The sequence below is a fragment of the Oncorhynchus masou genome, unplaced genomic scaffold (genome assembly GCF_036934945.1).
Source record: "Oncorhynchus masou masou isolate Uvic2021 unplaced genomic scaffold, UVic_Omas_1.1 unplaced_scaffold_631, whole genome shotgun sequence".
Lineage (NCBI taxonomy): Eukaryota > Metazoa > Chordata > Actinopteri > Salmoniformes > Salmonidae > Oncorhynchus > Oncorhynchus masou.
Genome location: NW_027012739.1, coordinates 319,847 through 339,735, shown reverse-complemented (window position 1 = coordinate 339,735; position 19,889 = coordinate 319,847). Strand labels below are relative to the sequence as shown.

The 19,889-nt window shown below is 47.8% G+C and overlaps 1 protein-coding gene across 1 annotated transcript in view; it reads left to right on the top strand.

Annotated features, from left to right (window-relative positions):
- LOC135536550 (E3 ubiquitin-protein ligase pellino homolog 1-like) overlaps positions 1-11,893 on the top strand; it is a 41,031-nt gene extending 29,138 nt beyond the window's left edge. The window contains exons 7-8 of the mRNA XM_064962850.1: positions 7,845-8,045; positions 10,780-11,893. Of these exons, the coding sequence (XP_064818922.1) occupies positions 7,845-8,045; positions 10,780-11,220 (642 nt within the window). The 3' untranslated portion in view covers positions 11,221-11,893. The remainder of the gene's footprint in view (positions 1-7,844; positions 8,046-10,779) is intronic.
- The last annotated feature ends 7,996 nt before the right edge of the window (positions 11,894-19,889 follow it).

The following is a 19,889-nucleotide window of genomic DNA, read 5'->3' as shown; positions in this document are numbered from 1 at the left end:
GTCCCTACGCTCTAACCACGAGGCCACCCTGCCGTCCCTACGCTCTAACCACTAGGCTACCCTGCCGTCCCTACGCTCTAACCACTAGGCTACCCTGCCGTCCCTACGCTCTAACCACTAGGCTACCCTGGCGTCCCTACGCTCTAACCACTAGGCTACCCTGCCGTCCCTACGCTCTAACCACTAGGCTACCCTGCCGTCCCTACGTCTAACCACTAGGCTACCCTGCCGTCCCTACGTCTAACCACTTAGCTACCCTGCCGTCCCTACGCTCTAACCACTAGGCTACCCTGCCGTCCCTACGCTCTAACCACTAGGCTACCCTGGCGTCCCTACGCTCTAACCACTAGGCTACCCTGCCGTCCCTACGCTCTAACCACTAGGCTACCCTGCCGTCCCTACGTCTAACCACTAGGCTACCCTGCCGTCCCTACGTCTAACCACTAGGCTACCCTGGCGTCCCTACGCTCTAACCACTAGGCTACCCTGCCGTCCCTACGCTCTAACCACTAGGCTACCCTGGCGTCCCTACGCTCTAACCACTAGGCTACCCTGCCGTCCCTACGCTCTAACCACTAGGCTACCCTGCCGTCCCTACGTCTAACCACTAGGCTACCCTGCCGTCCCTACGTCTAACCACTAGGCTACCCTGGCGTCCCTACGCTCTAACCACTAGGCTACCCTGGCGTCCCTACGCTCTAACCACTAGGCTACCCTGCCGTCCCTACGCTCTAACCACTAGGCTACCCTGCCGTCCCTACGTCTAACCACTAGGCCACCCTGCTGTCCCTACACTAACCACTAGGCTACCGTGCCGTCCCTACGCTCTAACCACTAGGCTACCCTGCCGTCCCTACGCTCTAACCACTAGGCTACCCTGGCGTCCCTACGCTCTAACCACTAGGCTACCCTGCCGTCCCTACGCTCTAACCACTAGGCTACCCTGGCGTCCCTACGCTCTAACCACTAGGCTACCCTGCCGTCCCTACGCTCTAACCACTAGGCTACCCTGCCGTCCCTACGTCTAACCACTAGGCTACCCTGCCGTCCCTACGTCTAACCACTAGGCTACCCTGGCGTCCCTACGCTCTAACCACTAGGCTACCCTGGCGTCCCTACGTCTAACCACTAGGCTACCCTGCCGTCCCTACGCTCTAACCACTAGGCTACCCTGCCGTCCCTACACTCTAACCACTAGGCTACCCTGCCGTCCCTACGCCTAACCACTAGGCTACCCTGCCGTCCCTACACTAACCACTAGGCTTCCGTGCCGTCCCTACACTCTAACCACTAGGCCACCCTGCCGTCCCTACACTCTAACCACTAGGCTACCTGCCGTCCCTACACTCTAACCACTAGGCTACCCTGCCGTCCCTACACTCTAACCACTAGGCTACCCTGCCGTCCCTACGCTCTAACCACTAGGCTACCCTGCCGCCCCCTAACTAAGTGACGTTTAATGTTTTACCTGACCGCCACTAGTGCGCCCAAGTCAGAAGTCCACTGGTCACGTTAATAAGTGAGTGTTTAAAAAAATAAAGTTTCCCAGCGCAGACTTCCTCAAGGCCTCGGCACACCGGTTGGGAACCGCGGATCTACAGAATGCCACAGGAAAATGACCTCTTGTGTAAAGTAGTGTACTCCCTCACCTTCTCTGTGCCCTCCTGTATAAAGTAGTGTACTCCCTCACCTTCTCTGTACCCTCCTGTGTAAAGTAGTGTACTCCCTCACCTTCTCTGTACCCTCCTGTGTAAAGTAGTGTACTCCCTCACCTTCTCTGTGCCCTCCTGTGTAAAGTAGTGTACTCCCTCACCTTCTCTGTGCCCTCCTGTATAAAGTAGTGTACTCCCTCACCTTCTCTGTACCCTCCTGTGTAAAGTAGTGTACTCCCTCACCTTCTCTGTACCCTCCTGTATAAAGTACTGTACTCCCTCACCTTCCCTGTACCCTCCTGTATAAAGTAGTGTACTCCCTCACCTTCTCTGTACCCTCCTGTATAAAGTAGTGTACTCCCTCACCTTCCCTGTACCCTCCTGTATAAAGTAGTGTACTCCCTCACCTTCTCTGTGCCCTCCTGTATAAAGTAGTGTACTCCCTCACCTTCTCTGTACCCTCCTGTGTAAAGTAGTGTACTCCCTCACCTTATATGTTCCCTCCTGTATAATGTAATGCAGTCACATTAATAAATAGACCTCCACACAGCTGCAGGGTGCAGTAATGCAGTCACATTAATACATAGACCTCCACACAGCTGCAGGGTGCAGTAATGCAGTCACATTAATACATAGACCTCCACACAGCTGCAGGGTGCAGTAATGCAGTCACATTAATACATAGACCTCCACACAGCTGCAGGGTGCAGTAATGCAGTCACATTAATAAATAGACCTCCACACAGCTGCAGGGTGCAGTAATGCAGTCACATTAATAAATAGACCTCCACACAGCTGCAGGGTGCAGTAATGCAGTCACATTAATACATAGACCTCCACACAGCTGCAGGGTGCAGTAATGCAGTCACATTAATAAATAGACCTCCACACAGCTGCAGGGTGCAGTAATGCAGTCACATTAATAAATAGACCTCCACACAGCTGCAGGGTGCAGTAATGCAGTCACATTAATAAATAGACCTCCACACAGCTGCAGGGTGCAGTAATGCAGTCACATTAATAAATAGACCTCCACACAGCTGCAGGGTGCAGTAATGCAGTCACATTAATACATAGACCTCCACACAGCTGCAGGGTGCAGTAATGCAGTCACATTAATAAATAGACCTCCACACAGCTGCAGGGTGCAGTAATGCAGTCACATTAATAAATAGACCTCCACACAGCTGCAGGGTGCAGTAATGCAGTCACATTAATAAATAGACCTCCACACAGCTGCAGGGTGCAGTAATGCAGTCACATTAATAAATAGACCTCCACACAGCTGCAGGGTGCAGTAATGTCATGGGGGAAGAAGAACAATACCACTTCATCATTTATCCTGAATTTAAAGGGGCAATCTGCAGCTTAAACAAAACCCAAGTGTCACCCGTTACTGATTTGGTAAACAGCCGAGGGAGGGGCTGGAGAAATGGAAGCACTCATGTTCACAGTTATGGATACGAGGACTGACCATCCATGATGTCCAACGTATAGTTTTAACCATGTTTTGAGGCTATACTGTGTTTGTTTACATTTACGTTGTTTACAAACAGCGAAGGATAACAAGCTTATATTTGGAATTCTGATGAGGTACGACAGTTGAACGAAGCTAATTAGGCACTTTATAAGTTATATTCTTCAATACTCAATGGGTACTATATAAAACAAAAATATGTCCAAAAATGTACGTACAGTATCACAGATTGCCCTATTTTTACTCTGCAACGTTTCAGCTCCAAATGAAGAAGCCTGGTCAGCCTTAGCAAGACACCTTTTACTGGTCAAAAGGAAAAAGGCAAACTTAGGACAGGAAAATGTTTAGGCCTTTGTCTTCTCCTTGACATGTCGTAGGTTTAGTGTGAATGTCAGTGATATGAGGCTGTAGCCTATGGCAGTATACCCAGCCTGTAGTTGATTTGAGGCTGTAGTCTATGGCAGTATACCCAGCCTGTAGTTGATTTGAGGCTGTAGTCTATGGCAGTATACTCAGCCTGTAGTTGATTTGAGGCTGTAGCCTATGGCAGTATACCCAGCCTGTAGTTGATTTGAGGCTGTAGTCTATGGCAGTATACTCAGCCTGTAGTTGATTTGAGGCTGTAGCCTATGGCAGTATACCCAGCCTGTAGTTGATTTGAGGCTGTCGTCTATGGCAGTATACTCAGCCTGTAGTTGATTTGAGGCAGTAGTCTATGGCAGTATACTCAGCCTGTAGTTGATTTGAGGCTGTAGTCTATGGCAGTATACCCAGCCTGTAGTTGATTTGAGGCTGTAGTCTATGGCAGTATACCCTGCCTGTAGTTGATTTGAGACTATAACCTATGGCAGTATACCCAGCCTGTAGTTGATTTGAGACTATAACCTATGGCAGTATACCCAGCCTGTAGTTGATTTGAGGCTGTAACCTATGGCAGTATACCCAGCCTGTAGTTGATTTGAGACTGTAGCCTATGGCAGTATACTCAGCCTGTAGTTGATTTGAGACTGTAACCTATGGCAGTATACCCACCCTGTAGTTGATTTGAGACTGTAGCCTATGGCAGTATACCCAGCCTGTAGTTGATTTGAGACTGTAGCCTATGGCAGTATACCCAGCCTGTAGTTGATTTGAGACTGTAACCTATGGCAGTATACCCAGCCTGTAGTTGATTTGAGACTGTAACCTATGGCAGTATACCCACCCTGTAGTTGATTTGAGACTGTAGCCTATGGCAGTATACCCAGCCTGTAGTTGATTTGAGACTGTAACCTATGGCAGTATACCCAGCCTGTAGTTGATTTGAGACTGTAACCTATGGCAGTATACCCAGCCTGTAGTTGATTTGAGACTGTAACCTATGGCAGTATACCCAGCCTGTAGTTGATTTGAGACTGTAACCTATGGCAGTATACCCAGCCTGTAGTTGATTTGAGACTGTAACCTATGGCAGTATACCCAGCCTGTAGTTGATTTGAGACTGTAACCTATGGCAGTATACCCAGCCTGTAGTTGATTTGAGACTGTAGCCTATGGCAGTATACCCAGCCTGTAGTTGATTTGAGACTGTAACCTATGGCAGTATACCCAGCCTGTAGTTGATTTGAGACTGTAGCCTATGGCAGTATACCCAGCCTGTAGTTGATTTGAGACTGTAGCCTATGGCAGTATACCCAGCCTGTAGTTGATTTGAGACTGTAGCCTATGGCAGTATACTCAGCCTGTAGTTGATTTGAGACTGTAGCCTATGGCAGTATACCCACCCTGTAGTTGATTTGAGACTGTAGCCTATGGCAGTATACCCAGCCTGTAGTTGTACATTTAGATAGTAGTATTTACAGGATATATGACAGCATGTGTGTATGTTAAATGGGATGTGACTGGTTCTGTGTGTGTGTCCGTCGGTCGGTCAGTAGGGGACTCTGTCCACCAGGCAGGTGACTGGGGAAAACAGAAGAGGTCAACACTGCAGCATAGTGTCCTACAGTATGCCCTTCACACACATGCACAGACCATCCACACAGATATGCGCATGCAGACATGTTCTCACACACACACACACACACACCACCAGAACCCAGTGCCAGTGGACCTGTTTGTCCTTCCCCAGTTTGAGTGTTCAGGGTTGAAGTGATTGTAATTAAGGATAGACCCATAGGAGAACACACTCACACCCTCCCCAGGGCCTGGAGTCCTTCCCCAGTCTGAGTGTTCAGGGTTGAAGTGATTGTAATTAAGGATAGACCCATAGGAGAACACACTCACACCCTCCCCAGGGCCTGCAGTCCTTCCCCAGTCTGAGTGTTCAGGGTTGAAGTGATTGTAATTAAGGATAGACCCATAGGAGAACACACTCACACCCTCCCCAGGGCCTGCAGTCCTTCCCCAGTCTGAGTGTTCAGGGTTGAAGTGATTGTAATTAAGGATAGACCCATAGAGAGACCCAGAGAACACACTCACACCCTCCCCAGGGCCTGGAGTCCTTACAGTATGTGTTGATAAGTCTGCCTTCATTTATAATGAGAGTGTGACATGATTAATGTGCGTGTGTGCAGGAGATGCCAGTACTAGTGTGTGTTTGAGACAGGATGTGAGTTGGGTGTCGTGTAAGAGACAGGATGTGAGTTGGGTGTCGTGTAAGAGACAGGATGTGAGTTGGGTGTCGTGTAAGAGACAGGATGTGAGTTGGGTGTCGTGTAAGAGACAGGATGTGAGTTGGGTGTCGTGTAAGAGACAGGATGTGAGTTGGGTGTCGTGTAAGAGACAGGATGTGAGTTGGGTGTCGTGTAAGAGACAGGATGTGAGTTGGGTGTCGTGTAAGAGACAGGATGTGAGTTGGGTGTCGTGTAAGAGACAGGATGTGAGTTGGGTGTCGTGTAAGAGACAGGATGTGAGTTGGGTGTCGTGTAAGAGACAGGATGTGAGTTGGGTGTCGTGTAAGAGACAGGATGTGAGTTGGTTGTGTGTGTGTGTGTTTGTCAGTAATGTGTACCAGCTCTCCAACCTCCAACCTCCTACAGAGATGGGGAGAACAGATAGGCTTGCCTGCCATCTACAGGGCAATACAAGACACTACACCCCTTCAACACTGCTCCTTAAAACCTGTTAAGGAGCGTGTGAATTTTTTTCAGCTTTTTGTTGAAAATCGCGCAAAATTTCAACGTCCTGCTCGTCATGCCAGGAATATAGTGTATGCATATGATTAGTATGTGTGGATAGAAAACACTCTGAAGTTTATAAAACTGGTTAAATGATGTCTGTGACTATAACAGAATGTGTGTAGGAGACAAAATCCCAAGGAAAACTGTTCACACAAAAAAACACAAAAAAAATATCCATCCGCCAGTCTCTGTATTGTCTATGGCAAGGGAAAATAGATAGCGTCCAGTTTACAGTTCCTACAGCTTCCGCACGATGTCGCCAGTGTTGGGAATTGGGTTGAAGTTAATCCTTGGTCAAATGAGAAATAGGCACTTCCTGTCGTCGAGTACACCGGAGGAAGTTATGAAAGGGTGAATATGAACCATGATTTCAAGACTTGCTGCTATTGAATACAGATCGCCCCGTGATCAATTTGATCGATTATTAACGTTTACTAATATCTAAAGTTGGATTACAAAAGTAGTTTGAAGTGTTTTGTCAAAGTTTATAGGGAACTTTTTTAATTTAAAAAAATGACGTTGCGTTTTGAAACTGAGTTTTTTCCTGGATCTGACGGTGTTCATAAATGGACATTTTGGGTATACATGGACCGATTTAATCGAAAAAAAGACCCAATTGTGATGTTTATGGGACATATAGGAGTGCCAACAAAGAAGCTCGTCAAAGGTAATGAATGTTTTATATTTTATTTCTGTGTTTTGTGTAGCGCCGGCTACGCTAATTATTTTGTTTACGTCCCCTTTGGGTATTTCGGGGGTTGCATGCTATCAGATAATAGCTTCTCATGCTTTCGCCAAAAAGCATTTTAAAAATCTGGCTAGATTCACAACGAGTGTAGCTTTAATTGAGTACCCTGCAGGTGTGTTTTAATGAAAGTTTGAGTTGTATCGAGTACTATTAGTTGGCGCTCTAGAATTTCCGCTGATTTTGATCCCTGTACAGGGACCGCAGCCATAGGAAGTACTCAGAGATGCACAAAGTAAACAGCAATATTGTCCAGTCCATTTCCTCAACAACTAAGAGCGCTGAAGCGCGCGGCTAAACTTCTCTGCTGTTTTGGTCCCGTAGCAGTGTGAAGAGCACCTGTGTACATGCACAGATAGTGTGTGTGACTGAGAGAGTGAAGTTATGCACAGATACTCAGTGTGACTGAGAGAGTGGAGTCATGCACAGATACTCAGTGTGACTGAGAGAGTGGAGTCATGCACAGATACTCAGTGTGACTGAGAGAGTGAAGTTATGCACAGATACTCAGTGTGACTGAGAGAGTGGAGTCATGCACAGATACTCAGTGTGACTGAGAGAATGGAGTCATGCACAGATAGTGTGTGTGACTGAGAGAGTGGAGTCAGGCATCGTACTCATCTCAGTATCTGCTGTGCTATTCGTGGTAACGTCATATCGCTGAGTCTCAGTTTACATTTGTTAATGTAATCATCTGAACGTTTTGAAAGTAGGTTTAATGTGTGATTTTACTTTAACGAATGTTCTGTTCTGATGATGAAATGACGCATATTGTTGCGTGTTTTGAAGATTGTCCCCTCTCCCCTCAGGTAGAGGCAGAGAGCCAGGAGCTGGTGGATGGCTCTCTGATAGACCTGTGTGGAGCCACGCTCCTGTGGCGCACGGCCGAGGGCCTGAGCCGCACCCCCACCATCAACCACCTGGAGGCGCTACGTCAGGAAATCAACGCAGCCCGGCCCCAGTGTCCCGTCGGCTTCAACACCCTGGCCTTCCCCTCCATGAGACGCAAGGCAAGTTCCCTCCCTAATACAATGACAATACAATACAAAATATGCCCCCCTCCCCCATGCTCTTATCCAAAGCAACTTACAGCAGTTATTACATACAGATATTTAGTCATTTAGCAGACTCTCTGATCCAGAGTCACTACAGTAGGGAGTCATTTAGCAGACTCTCTGATCCAGAGTCACTACAGTGGGGAGTCATTTAGCAGACTCTCTTATCCAGAGTCACTACAATGGGGAGTCATTTAGCAGACTCTCTTATCCAGAGTCACTACAGTAGGGAGTCATTTAGCAGACTCTCTTATCCAGAGTCACTACAATGGGGAGTCATTTAGCAGACTCTTTTATCCAGAGTCACTACAGTAGGGAGTCATTTAGCAGACTCTCTTATCCAGAGTCACTACAGTAGGGAGTCATTTAGCAGACTCTTTTATCCAGAGTCACTACAGTAGGGAGTCATTTAGCAGACTCTCTTATCCAGAGTCACTACAGTAGTGAGTCATTTAGCAGACTCTTTTATCCAGAGTCACTACAGTAGGGAGTCATTTAGCAGACTCTCTTATCCAGAGTCACTACAGTAGTGAGTCATTTAGCAGAGACTCATATCCACTACAGTTAGTGGCTAGGTGGGACAACCACATCTCAGTCATAGTCATTTCTCCTTAATAAAGTAGCAATCAGTAAAGTCAGAGCTAGTGGGGAAAGACCAGTTGTAGAGAAGGCAGCAGGGGGTTTCTGTAGGGAAAGACCAGTTGTAGAGAAGGCAGCAGGGGGTTTCTGTAGAGAAAGACCAGTTGTAGAGAAGGCAGCAGGGGGTTTCTGTAGAGAAAGACCAGTTGTAGAGAAGGCAGGAGGGGGTTTCTGTAGAGAAAGACCAGTTGTAGAGAAGGCAGCAGGAGGTTTCTGTAGAGAAAGACCAGTTGTAGAGAAGGCAGCAGGGGGTTTCTGTAGGGAAAGACCAGTTGTAGAGAAGGCAGCAGGGGTTTCTGTAGGGAAAGACCAGTTGTAGAGAAGGCAGCAGGGGGTTTCTGTAGAGAAAGACCAGTTGTAGAGAAGGCAGCAGGGGGTTCTGTAGGGAAAGACCAGTTGTAGAGTAGAGAAGGCAGCAGGGGGTTTCTGTAGGGAAAGACCAGTTGTAGAGAAGGCAGCAGGGGGTTTCTGTAGAGAAAGACCAGTTGTAGAGAAGGCAGCAGGGGGTTTCTGTAGAGAAAGACCAGTTGTAGAGAAGGCAGCAGGGGGTTCTGTAGGGAAAGACCAGTTGTAGAGAAGGCAGCAGGGGGTTCTGTAGGGAAAGACCAGTTGTAGAGTAGAGAAGGCAGCAGGGGGATTTCTGTAGGAAAACATCAGTTGTAGAGTAGAGAAGGCAGCAGGGGGTTTCTATAGGGAAAGACCAGTTGTAGAGTAGAGAAGGCAGCAGGGGGTTTCTGTAGGGAAAGACCAGTTGTAGAGAAGGCAGCAGGGGGTTTCTGTTGAGAAAGACCAGTTGTAGAGAAGGCAGCAGGAGGTTTCTGTAGAGAAAGACCAGTTGTAGAGAAGGCAGCAGGGGGATTTCTGTAGGAAAAGATCAGTTGTAGAGTAGAGAAGGCAGCAGGGGGTTTCTATAGGGAAAGACCAGTTGTAGAGAAGGCAGCAGGGGGTTTCTGTTGAGAAAGACCAGTTGTAGAGAAGGCAGCAGGAGGTTTCTGTAGAGAAAGACCAGTTGTAGAGAAGGCAGCAGGGGGTTTCTGTAGGGAAAGACCAGTTGTAGAGAAGGCAGCAGGGGGTTTCTGTAGGGAAAGACCAGTTGTAGAGTAGAGAAGGCAGCAGGGGTTTCTGTAGGGAAAGACCAGTTGTAGAGAAGGCAGCAGGGGGTTTCTGTAGGGAAAGACCAGTTGTAGAGAAGGCAGCAGGGGGTTTCTGTAGGGAAAGACCAGTTGTAGAGTAGAGAAGGCAGCAGGGGGTTTCTGTAGGGAAAGACCAGTTGTAGAGAAGGCAGCAGGGGCTTTCTGTAGGGAAAGACCAGTTGTAGAGAAGGCAGCAGGGGCTTTCTGTAGGGAAAGACCAGTTGTAGAGTATAGAAGGCAGCAGGGGGTTTCTGTAGGGAAAGACCAGTTGTAGAGTAGAGAAGGCAGCAGGGGGTTTCTGTAGGGAAAGACCAGTTGTAGAGAAGGCAGCAGGGGGTTTCTGTAGGGAAAGACCAGTTGTAGAGAAGGCAGCAGGGGCTTTCTGTAGGGAAAGACCAGTTGTAGAGAAGGCAGCAGGGGGTTTCTGTAGGGAAAGACCAGTTGTAGAGAAGGCAGCAGGGGGTTTCTATAGGGAAAGACCAGTTGTAGAGAAGGCAGCAGGGGGTTTCTGTTGAGAAAGACCAGTTGTAGAGAAGGCAGCAGGGGGGTTTCTGTTGAGAAAGACCAGTTGTAGAGAAGGCAGCAGGGGGTTTCTGTAGGGAAAGACCAGTTGTAGAGAAGGCAGCAGGGGGTTTCTGTAGGGAAAGACCAGTTGTTGAGAAGGCAGCAGGGGGTTTCTGTAAGGAAAGACCAGTTGTAGAGAAGGCAGCAGGGGATTTCTGTAAGGAAAGACCATTTGTAGAGAAGGCAGCAGGGGGTTTCTGTAGAGAAAGACCAGTTGTAGAGAAGGCAGCAGGGGGTTTCTGTTCTATATGTGTTCTGATGTATCCAGGTGTTTTTGTTGTTGCTGTATGTGTTGCTGGTGACTGTTCCGTTCTCCTTATGGGATGACTTCCGATGCATCTCACCTACTGTAGGACACCCCAGATGAGAAGCAGCCATGGGTCTATCTTCAGTGTGGCCACGTCCACGGTTACCACAACTGGGGAAGCCACCGGGACAGAGACAGGCTGGACCGGGACAGAGACAGGCTGGACCGGGACAGAGACAGGCTGGACCGGGACCAGGAGGAGAGGGAGCAGGGCTGGAGCAGGGAGTGTCCTATGTGTCGAGCCACTGGGCCGTACGTTCCCCTCTGGTTGGGCTGCGAGGCGAGCTTCTATCTGGACACGGCTCCGCCCACCCACGCCTTCTCACCGTGTGGTCACGTGTGTTCCGAGAAGACGGCTGTGTTCTGGAGTCAGATCCCGCTGCCGCACGGAACACACACCTTCCACGCCTCCTGTCCCTTCTGCGCCCAGCAACTGAGTGGCGAGCAGGGATACGTTAGACTCATCTTCCAGGGCCCTCTCGACTAGGGGGACTATTTGTCCTTGGTCGGAACTACTTTCCTTTTAGTCGCAAAGGAACAACGCTTAGAACTTCCAACTGCCTGGGATTTTGGGGCGGGGGGGGGGGGTTTCTGGAATGTTCTCTCCGTTTCTGTTTGTCTCTCTGTGTTTTTAAGGGACCTTTTTCTATTTTTGATTTTTATTGGGAATGAAAACAAAGATTTCTATATTTTCATGTGAAACAAGAAGAGAAAGAAACCAACACTACTGGGTGATATCATTTAGTTTTCTGAAAGAACTGTAAACTGTATTTATCTATTATACTAACATATGACCACATATGGGTTTATTCTCCTTTATTGTTGCAATATCCATCCGTATACATCTTTAATACTTCAAGTCCTTTATTTCTGCCCAGACTTCATAGTAACTCAACCAGAAAATGAAGATAAAGCTACATTAGTTATCCTCCTTTACTCTTCTTGGTCAATATGCTTCACTTCAATACTCTTTAACATTTTTATTGTGCTATTAGACTATAATAATCGCAGATCTCAAGTTCAAGGGTCGTATGCACTCGAAGCTGAACGGAAGCAAACAGGAAGGGACCTACCTCATTTGGTCTAATGAGAAACGTTTGTTTTCCGTTGCAAAACGTTTTGCTACGGTATGCAGTAATGAGTACGACCAAGGTGTGTTTTGGGGGTTCAGTTTTGTGTATAGTGGTATGCATCGTGCCCCCTTCCCCCATCATGGATCTATTGAGTATCCATGACAACGTCCTGTCATATTGAAACCTCTGTGTTGTCTGTCTGATGGGGAGTTCTGGCTGTGTGTAAGGGGTGAAGTTTCCCTAAGTACAGATCTAGGAGCCGCTTCCCCTCCCCCAATCCTAACCTTAACCATTAAAGGGGAAAATGTGAAACTGACTTAAGATCAGCATCTAGGGGCAACTCCACCCAACACCGTGTTATAACTGTTCATTCTTTCCCACAAGGCATTGCCATGACCTTTCACATTTGAAGCAATAGATTTGGATGCAGACTTCCTACTTTTCGAGCAACCTGGGGTTTGTAGTCCCATGAGTGAGTATGATTGACAGCTATGTGATTGCTGTCTGTAGTTTTGATTGAGTGTTGAACACACACACACTGTTGCCTGTGTGAAGACAGACCGGTCATGTTGAATGGCATTCTCTTCTTAAGTATCTAGACGTCACGATAATTCTGAATGAAACAGTATTTATAGGGACTAAATACCTCAGTGTAATCAGTAGTCCTGAACCTTCAGAATTCAGTGGTGGAGGGGGGGCATTACATAGTATAACTTGTCTATGGATGGTATTTGATCATGTTTTCACTGTATGGGTGTGTATTTATTGTACAGTATTTTGTGTGTGTGTGTTGTATTGTATACAGAGTTATCTCCACTGCTCTCTGAATCTGACTGATACTCACCTCAGGGAGAACACGCACACCTCTGTCTGCCGTATAGACACACCACACACACACACACCTCTGTCTGCCGTATAGACACACCACACACACACACACACACACACACCTCTGTCTGCCGTATAGACACACCACACACACACACACACACACCTCTGTCTGCCGTATAGACACACCACACATACACACACACACACACCTCTTGTCTGCTGTATAGACACACCACACACACACCCACCCCTGTCTGATCTATAGACACACACACACACCCCTGTCTGATCTATAGACACACACACACACCCCTGTCTGATCTATAGACACACACACACACCCCTGTCTGATCTATAGACACACACACACACACACCCCTGTCTGATCTATAGACACACACACACACACACACCCCTATCTGATCTATAGACACACACACACACACACCCCCTGTCTGATCTATAGACACACATACACACACACCCCTGTCTGATCTATAGACACACACACAAACACACATACCCCTGTTTGATCTATAGACACACACACAAACACACACACCCCTGTCTGATCTATAGACACACACATAAACACACACACCCCTATCTGATCTATAGACACACACATAAACACACACACCCCTGTCTGATCTATAGACACACACATAAACACACACACCCCTGTCTGATCTATAGACACACACATAAACACACACACCCCTGTCTGATCTATAGACACACACATAAACACACACACCCCTGTCTGATCTATAGACACACACACACACACACACACCCCTGTCTGATCTATAGACACACACATAAACACACACACCCCTGTCTGATCTATAGACACACACACAAACACACACACCCCTGTCTGATCTATAGACACACACATAAACACACACACCCCTGTCTGATCTATAGACACACACACACACACACACACCCCTGTCTGATCTATAGACACACGCACATACGCACCCCTGTCTGATCTATAGACACACCACACACACACCTCTGTCTGCCGTATAGACACACCACAAACACACCTCTGTCTGGCCCATAGACGTCCTGACAGACACTCCTCTGTCTGGCCCATAGACGTCCTGACAGACACTCCTCTGTCTGGCCCATAGACGTCCTGACAGACACTCCTCTGTCTGGCCCATAGACGTCCTGACAGACACTCCTCTGTCTGGCCCATAGACGTCCTGACAGACACTCCTCTGTCTGGCCCATAGACGCCCTGACAGACACTCCTCTGTCTGGCCCATAGACGCCCTGACAGACACTCCTCTGTCTGGCCCATAGACGTCCTGACAGACACTCCTCTGTCTGGCCCATAGACGTCCTGACAGACACTCCTCTGTCTGGCCCATAGACGTCCTGACAGACACTCCTCTGTCTGGCCCATAGACGTCCTAACAGACACTCCTCTGTCTGGCCCATAGACGTCCTAACAGACACTCCTCTGTCTGGCCCATAGACGTCCTGACAGACACTCCTCTGCCTGGCCCATAGACGTCCTGACAGACACTCCTCTGTCTGGCCCATAGACGTCCTGACAGACACTCCTCTGTCTGACCCATAGACGTCCTGACAGACACTCCTCTGTCTGGCCCATAGACGTCCTGACAGACACTCCTCTGTCTGGCCCATAGACGTCCTAACAGACACTCCTCTGTCTGGCCCATAGACGTCCTGACAGACACTCCTCTGCCTGGCCCATAGACGTCCTGACAGACACTCCTCTGTCTGGCCCATAGACGTCCTGACAGACACTCCTCTGTCTGACCCATAGACGTCCTGACAGACACTCCTCTGTCTGGCCCATAGACGTCCTGACAGACACTCCTCTGTCTGGCCCATAGACGTCCTGACAGACACTCCTCTGTCTGGCCCATAGACGTCCTGACAGACACTCCTCTGTCTGGCCCATAGACGTCCTGACAGACACTCCTCTGCCTGGCCCATAGACGTCCTGACAGACACTCCTCTGTCTGGCCCATAGACGTCCTGACAGACACTCCTCTGTCTGGCCCATAGACGTCCTGACAGACACTCCTCTGTCTGGCCCATAGACGTCCTGACAGACACTCCTCTGTCTGGCCCATAGACGTCCTGACAGACACTCCTCTGTCTGGCCCATAGACGTCCTGACAGACACTCCTCTGTCTGGCCCATAGACGTCCTGACAGACACTCCTCTGTCTGGCCCATAGACGTCCTGACAGACACTCCTCTGTCTGGCCCATAGACGCCCTGACAGACACTCCTCTGTCTGGCCCATAGACGTCCTGACAGCCACTCCTCTGTCTGGCCCATAGACGCCCTGACAGACACTCCTCTGTCTGGCCCATAGACGTCCTGACAGACACTCCTCTGTCTGGCCCATAGACGTCCTGACAGACACTCCTCTGTCTGGCCCATAGACGCCCTGACAGACACTCCTCTGTCTGGCCCATAGACGCCCTGACAGACACTCCTCTGTCTGGCCCATAGACGTCCTGACAGACACTCCTCTGTCTGGCCCATAGACGTCCCTGACAGACACTCCTCTGTCTGGCCCATAGACGTCCTGACAGACACTCCTCTGTCTGGCCCATAGACGCCCTGACAGACACTCCTCTGTCTGGCCCATAGACGTCCTGACAGACACTCCTCTGTCTGGCCCATAGACGTCCTGACAGACACTCCTCTGTCTGGCCCATAGACGTCCTGACAGACACTCCTCTGTCTGGCCCATAGACGTCCTGACAGACTCTCTCCTTGCAACAGACTTCAGAGGATACCTCATCGGTAGTTAAAGGTGTCTGTCTTGTCTTCTACAGCCCACTGTCCACAGCCTCATGTTTATACTCTACGTAAGTACGCAACACAAGCCGAGCCAAATGGCTGTTAGGGTTTATGGTGTAGCAAAAATATGCAAACGTGTTCAGCCCTGCAATTTGTAAATACACAGGATCACCATGTTGTGTTGTTGCGTAGGGTGTATAATACTCTTAACATCTTGTCTGTCAGCTGTTCTATGGACTTGTCAAAGGCACTGTGTTCCTCTTATTGGGGAACATGTGTAAGTAGGGGCTTTACTCTCTGGTCGTCCCTAATGGCACCCTGTTCCCTTCATAGGCCTCTGGTCGTCCCTAATGGCACCCTGTTCCCTTCATAGGCCTCTGGTCGTCCCTAATGGCACCCTGTTCCCTTCATAGGCCTCTGGTCGTCCCTAATGGCACCTAGTTCCCTTCATAGGCCTCTGGTCGTCCCTAATGGCACCCTGTTCCCTTCATAGGCCTCTGGTCGTCCCTAATGGCACCCTGTTCCCTTCATAGGCCTCTGGTCGTCCCTAATGGCACCCTGTTCCCTTCATAGGCCTCTGGTCGTCCCTAATGGCACCTTGTTCCCTTCATAGGCCTCTGGTCGTCCCTAATGGCACCCTGTTCCCTTCATAGGCCTCTGGTCGTCCCTAATGGCACCTTGTTTCCTTCATAGGCCTCTGGTCGTCCCTAATGGCACCCTGTTCCCTTCATAGGCCTCTGGTCGTCCCTAATGGCACCCTGTTCCCTTCATAGGCCTCTGGTCGTCCCTAATGGCACCCTGTTCCCTTCATAGGCCTCTGGTCGTCCCTAATGGCACCCTGTTCCCTTCATAGGCCTCTGGTCAATAGTAGTGCATTGTATAGTACAGCCGGGACGTTAAACCGATCATCATCGATACCGGCATTACCGATCACTTAGCGTATTAAACCGATCATTATAGACACCGGCAATACCGATCATTATCGACACCGGCAATACCGATCATTATCGACACCGGCAATACCGATCATTATCGATACCGGCAATACCGATCACTTAGCGTATTAAACCGATCATTATCAACACCGGCAATACTGATCATTATCGACACCGGCATTACCGGTCACTTATCGTAGGCAGTGACCTATACTAGAGAAATGTGAAGTTTGAAATTAAGTAAGTTTGCCAATATGGTTTGTTAATGGGACAATTGACTGCTACAACCATCTAACTAGTAGTTTAAAGGAGAATAATAGAAACTGTGGTGCAGATTTAATGTTAGAAACAGATTGTTATATTTATCAGTATCGCATCAATTCAGGCAATTTCTCACCATATGTATTTTGGTCCACATCACCCAGCTCTACTATATAGGGAATAGGGTGCCGTTTTGGACTCGGCCAATGTCTGTCTCTGTATACGGTCTGCATGGTGTCGCTGTTTCTCCACCCCTCTCTCTAGCTCTGGTCCTGGGCGTTAGTGAAGGAAGGCTGAGCAGTAACACCCTGGACCAGAGCTAGAGTATCTCTTCTGTCTGGAGGATTTCTGATGCTTTAAGGAAAAAGCTGAGAATGTTTTCTGATTTAACAGTTTTTCTACCGACTTTAAACAATAAAGTTTAAAACATGACACGTTTTATATTTTCATTTGTATTGTTTACTCAAATGTTGCCATTGTATTGTGAATAGCGTTAGCTCAACTCTGTCCTCTTGTGGTTGAAATGGTCTGTGTTATTCATAGTCACATGATACTAGAGTCTCCCTCAGCATTAATAAATTCATAATCTCTTTTGGAGAGACTCAAGTAACGTCTGACACAATTATTCTCAATTGTTGTAGTTCCTGGTTTCCGAGGTTAACAAGTTCTTTCAACTTCTCTGTGATAAAAACCAGGACATCCTCCCCCTGGATGAGTTCTGACATCTTTTCCTCCCTTCGTTTCTACCTCTTTCCTTTCTTCTGTCCCTCCAGCCTGTCAGAGCTGCTCCAGAGAGTCAATAAAGATAAGCTGCTCTAGAGAGTAAATAAAGATAAGCTGCTCCAGAGAGTCAATAAAGATAAGCTGCTCCAGAGAGTCAATAAAGATAAGCTGCTCCAGAGAGTCAATAAAGATAAGCTGCTCTAGAGAGTCAATAAAGATAAGCTGCTCCAGAGAGTCAATAAAGATAAGCTGCTCCAGAGAGTCAATAAAGATAAGCTGCTCCAGAGAGTCAATAAAGATAAGCTGCTCTAGAGAGTCAATAAAGATAAGCTGCTCCAGAGAGTCAATAAAGATAAGCTGCTCCAGAGAGTCAATAAAGATACTACTAAAGCCTCCGTCCTGTCAGAGTGGATGCCAGTGTCTTGTGATGTCAGAGGTGTGTGTGTCAGTGTCTTGTGATGTCAGAGGTGTGTGTGTCAGTGTCTTGTGATGTCAGAATGGGTGCCATAAATTAGCCGCGTCATTGTATAAACCGCGAGGTTCAAAGGGGAAAAAGTAGCGGCTTATAGTCCGGAAATTACGGTAGTCTTCTACACACGTCAGGAGTGAAAGATAAGCATTCAGGAGTGTGTGTGTGTGTGTGTGTGTGTGTGTGTGTGTGTGTGTGTGAGAGAGAGAGATCAGACAGGTGTTTGTTTTTGTGTGAGATGTCTAAGTGGGATATGGGGCTGGGATTTTCTCTCTTTAAAAATGATTGTATGTAGTACACAACGGGACAATAGTGTCTGTCTGGAATCTATCAGCGATTAGGAGAACATATTGAGTCCCAGCGGTTCAGAGTTGAATGGGACCTCTGCTTTGATTCTGTCTCTCTGGAGAGGAATGGGACCTCTGCTTTGATTCAGTCTCTCTGGAGAGAAATGGGACCTCTGCTTTGATTCAGTCTCTCTGGAGAGGAATGGGACCTCTGCTTTGATTCAGTCTCTCTGGAGAGGAATGGGACCTCTGCTTTGATTCAGTCTCTCTGGAGAGGAATGGGACCTCTGCTTTGATTCTGTCTCTCTGGAGAGGAATGGGACCTCTGCTTTGATTCTGTCTCTCTGGAGAGGAATGGGACCTCTGCTTTGATTCAGTCTCTCTGGAGAGGAATGGGACCTCTGCTTTGATTCTGTCTCTCTGGAGAGGAATGGGACCTCTGCTTTGATTCTGTCTCTCTGGAGAGGAATGGGACCTCTGCTTTGATTCTGTCTCTCTGGAGAGGAATGGGACCTCTGCTTTTGATTCTGTCTCTCTGGAGAGGAATTGGACCTCTGCTTTGATTCTGTCTCTCTGGAGAGGAATGGGACCTCTGCTTTGATTCAGTCTCTCTGGAGAGGAATGGGACCTCTGCTTTGATTCTGTCTCTCTGGAGAGGAATGGGACCTCTGCTTTGATTCTGTCTCTCTGGAGAGGAATGGGACCTCTGCTTTGATTCTGTCTCACTGGAGAGGAATTGGACCTCTGCTTTGATTCAGTCTCTCTGGAGAGGAATGGGACCTCTGCTTTGATTCAGTCTCTCTGGAGAGGAATGGGACCTCTGCTTTGATTCTGTCTCACTGGAGAGGAATTGGACCTCTGCTTTGATTCTGTCTCACTGGAGAGGAATGGGACCTCTGCTTTGATTCTGTCTCACTGGAGAGGAATGGGACCTCTGCTTTGATTCTGTCTCACTGGAGAGAAATGGGACCTCTGCTTGGATTTGTGATTAGCTCAAAGCTACCATGTCTACTGGAGATGATCTCTCATCATGACAATGCTGGAGGTTTAATATCACATCGATCAGCAGAGTATCTGTTATATCTGTCTGATCAGCAGAGTATCTGTTATATCTGTCTGATCAGCAGGGTATCTGTTATATCTGTCTGATCAGCAGAGTATCTGTTATATCTGTCTGATCTGTTATATCTGTCTGATCAATAGGGTATCTGTTATATCTGTCTGATCAGCAGGGTATCTGTTATATCTGTCTGATCAGCAGGGTATCTGTTATATCTGTCTGATCTGTTATATCTGTCTGATCAGCAGGGTATCTGTTATATCTGTCTGATCAGCAGGGTATCTGTTATATCTGTCTGATCTGTTATATCTGTCTGATCAGCAGGGGATCTGTTATATCTGTCTGATCTGTTATATCTGTCTGATCTGTTATATCTGTCTGATCAGCAGAGTATCTGTTATATCTGTCTGATCAGCAGAGTATCTGTTATATCTGTCTGATCAGCAGAGTATCTGTTATATCTGTCTGATCAGCAGAGGATCTGTTATATCTGTCTGATCAGCAGGGTATCTGTTATATCTGTATGATAGATGATCAGCAGAGGATCTGTTATATCTGTCTGATCTGTTATATCTGTCTGATCAGCAGGGTATCTGTTATATCTGTCTGATCAGCAGAGGATCTGTTATATCTGTATGATAGATGATCAGCAGAGGATCTGTTATATCTGTCTGATCTGTTATATCTGTCTGATCAGCAGAGGATCTTTTATATCT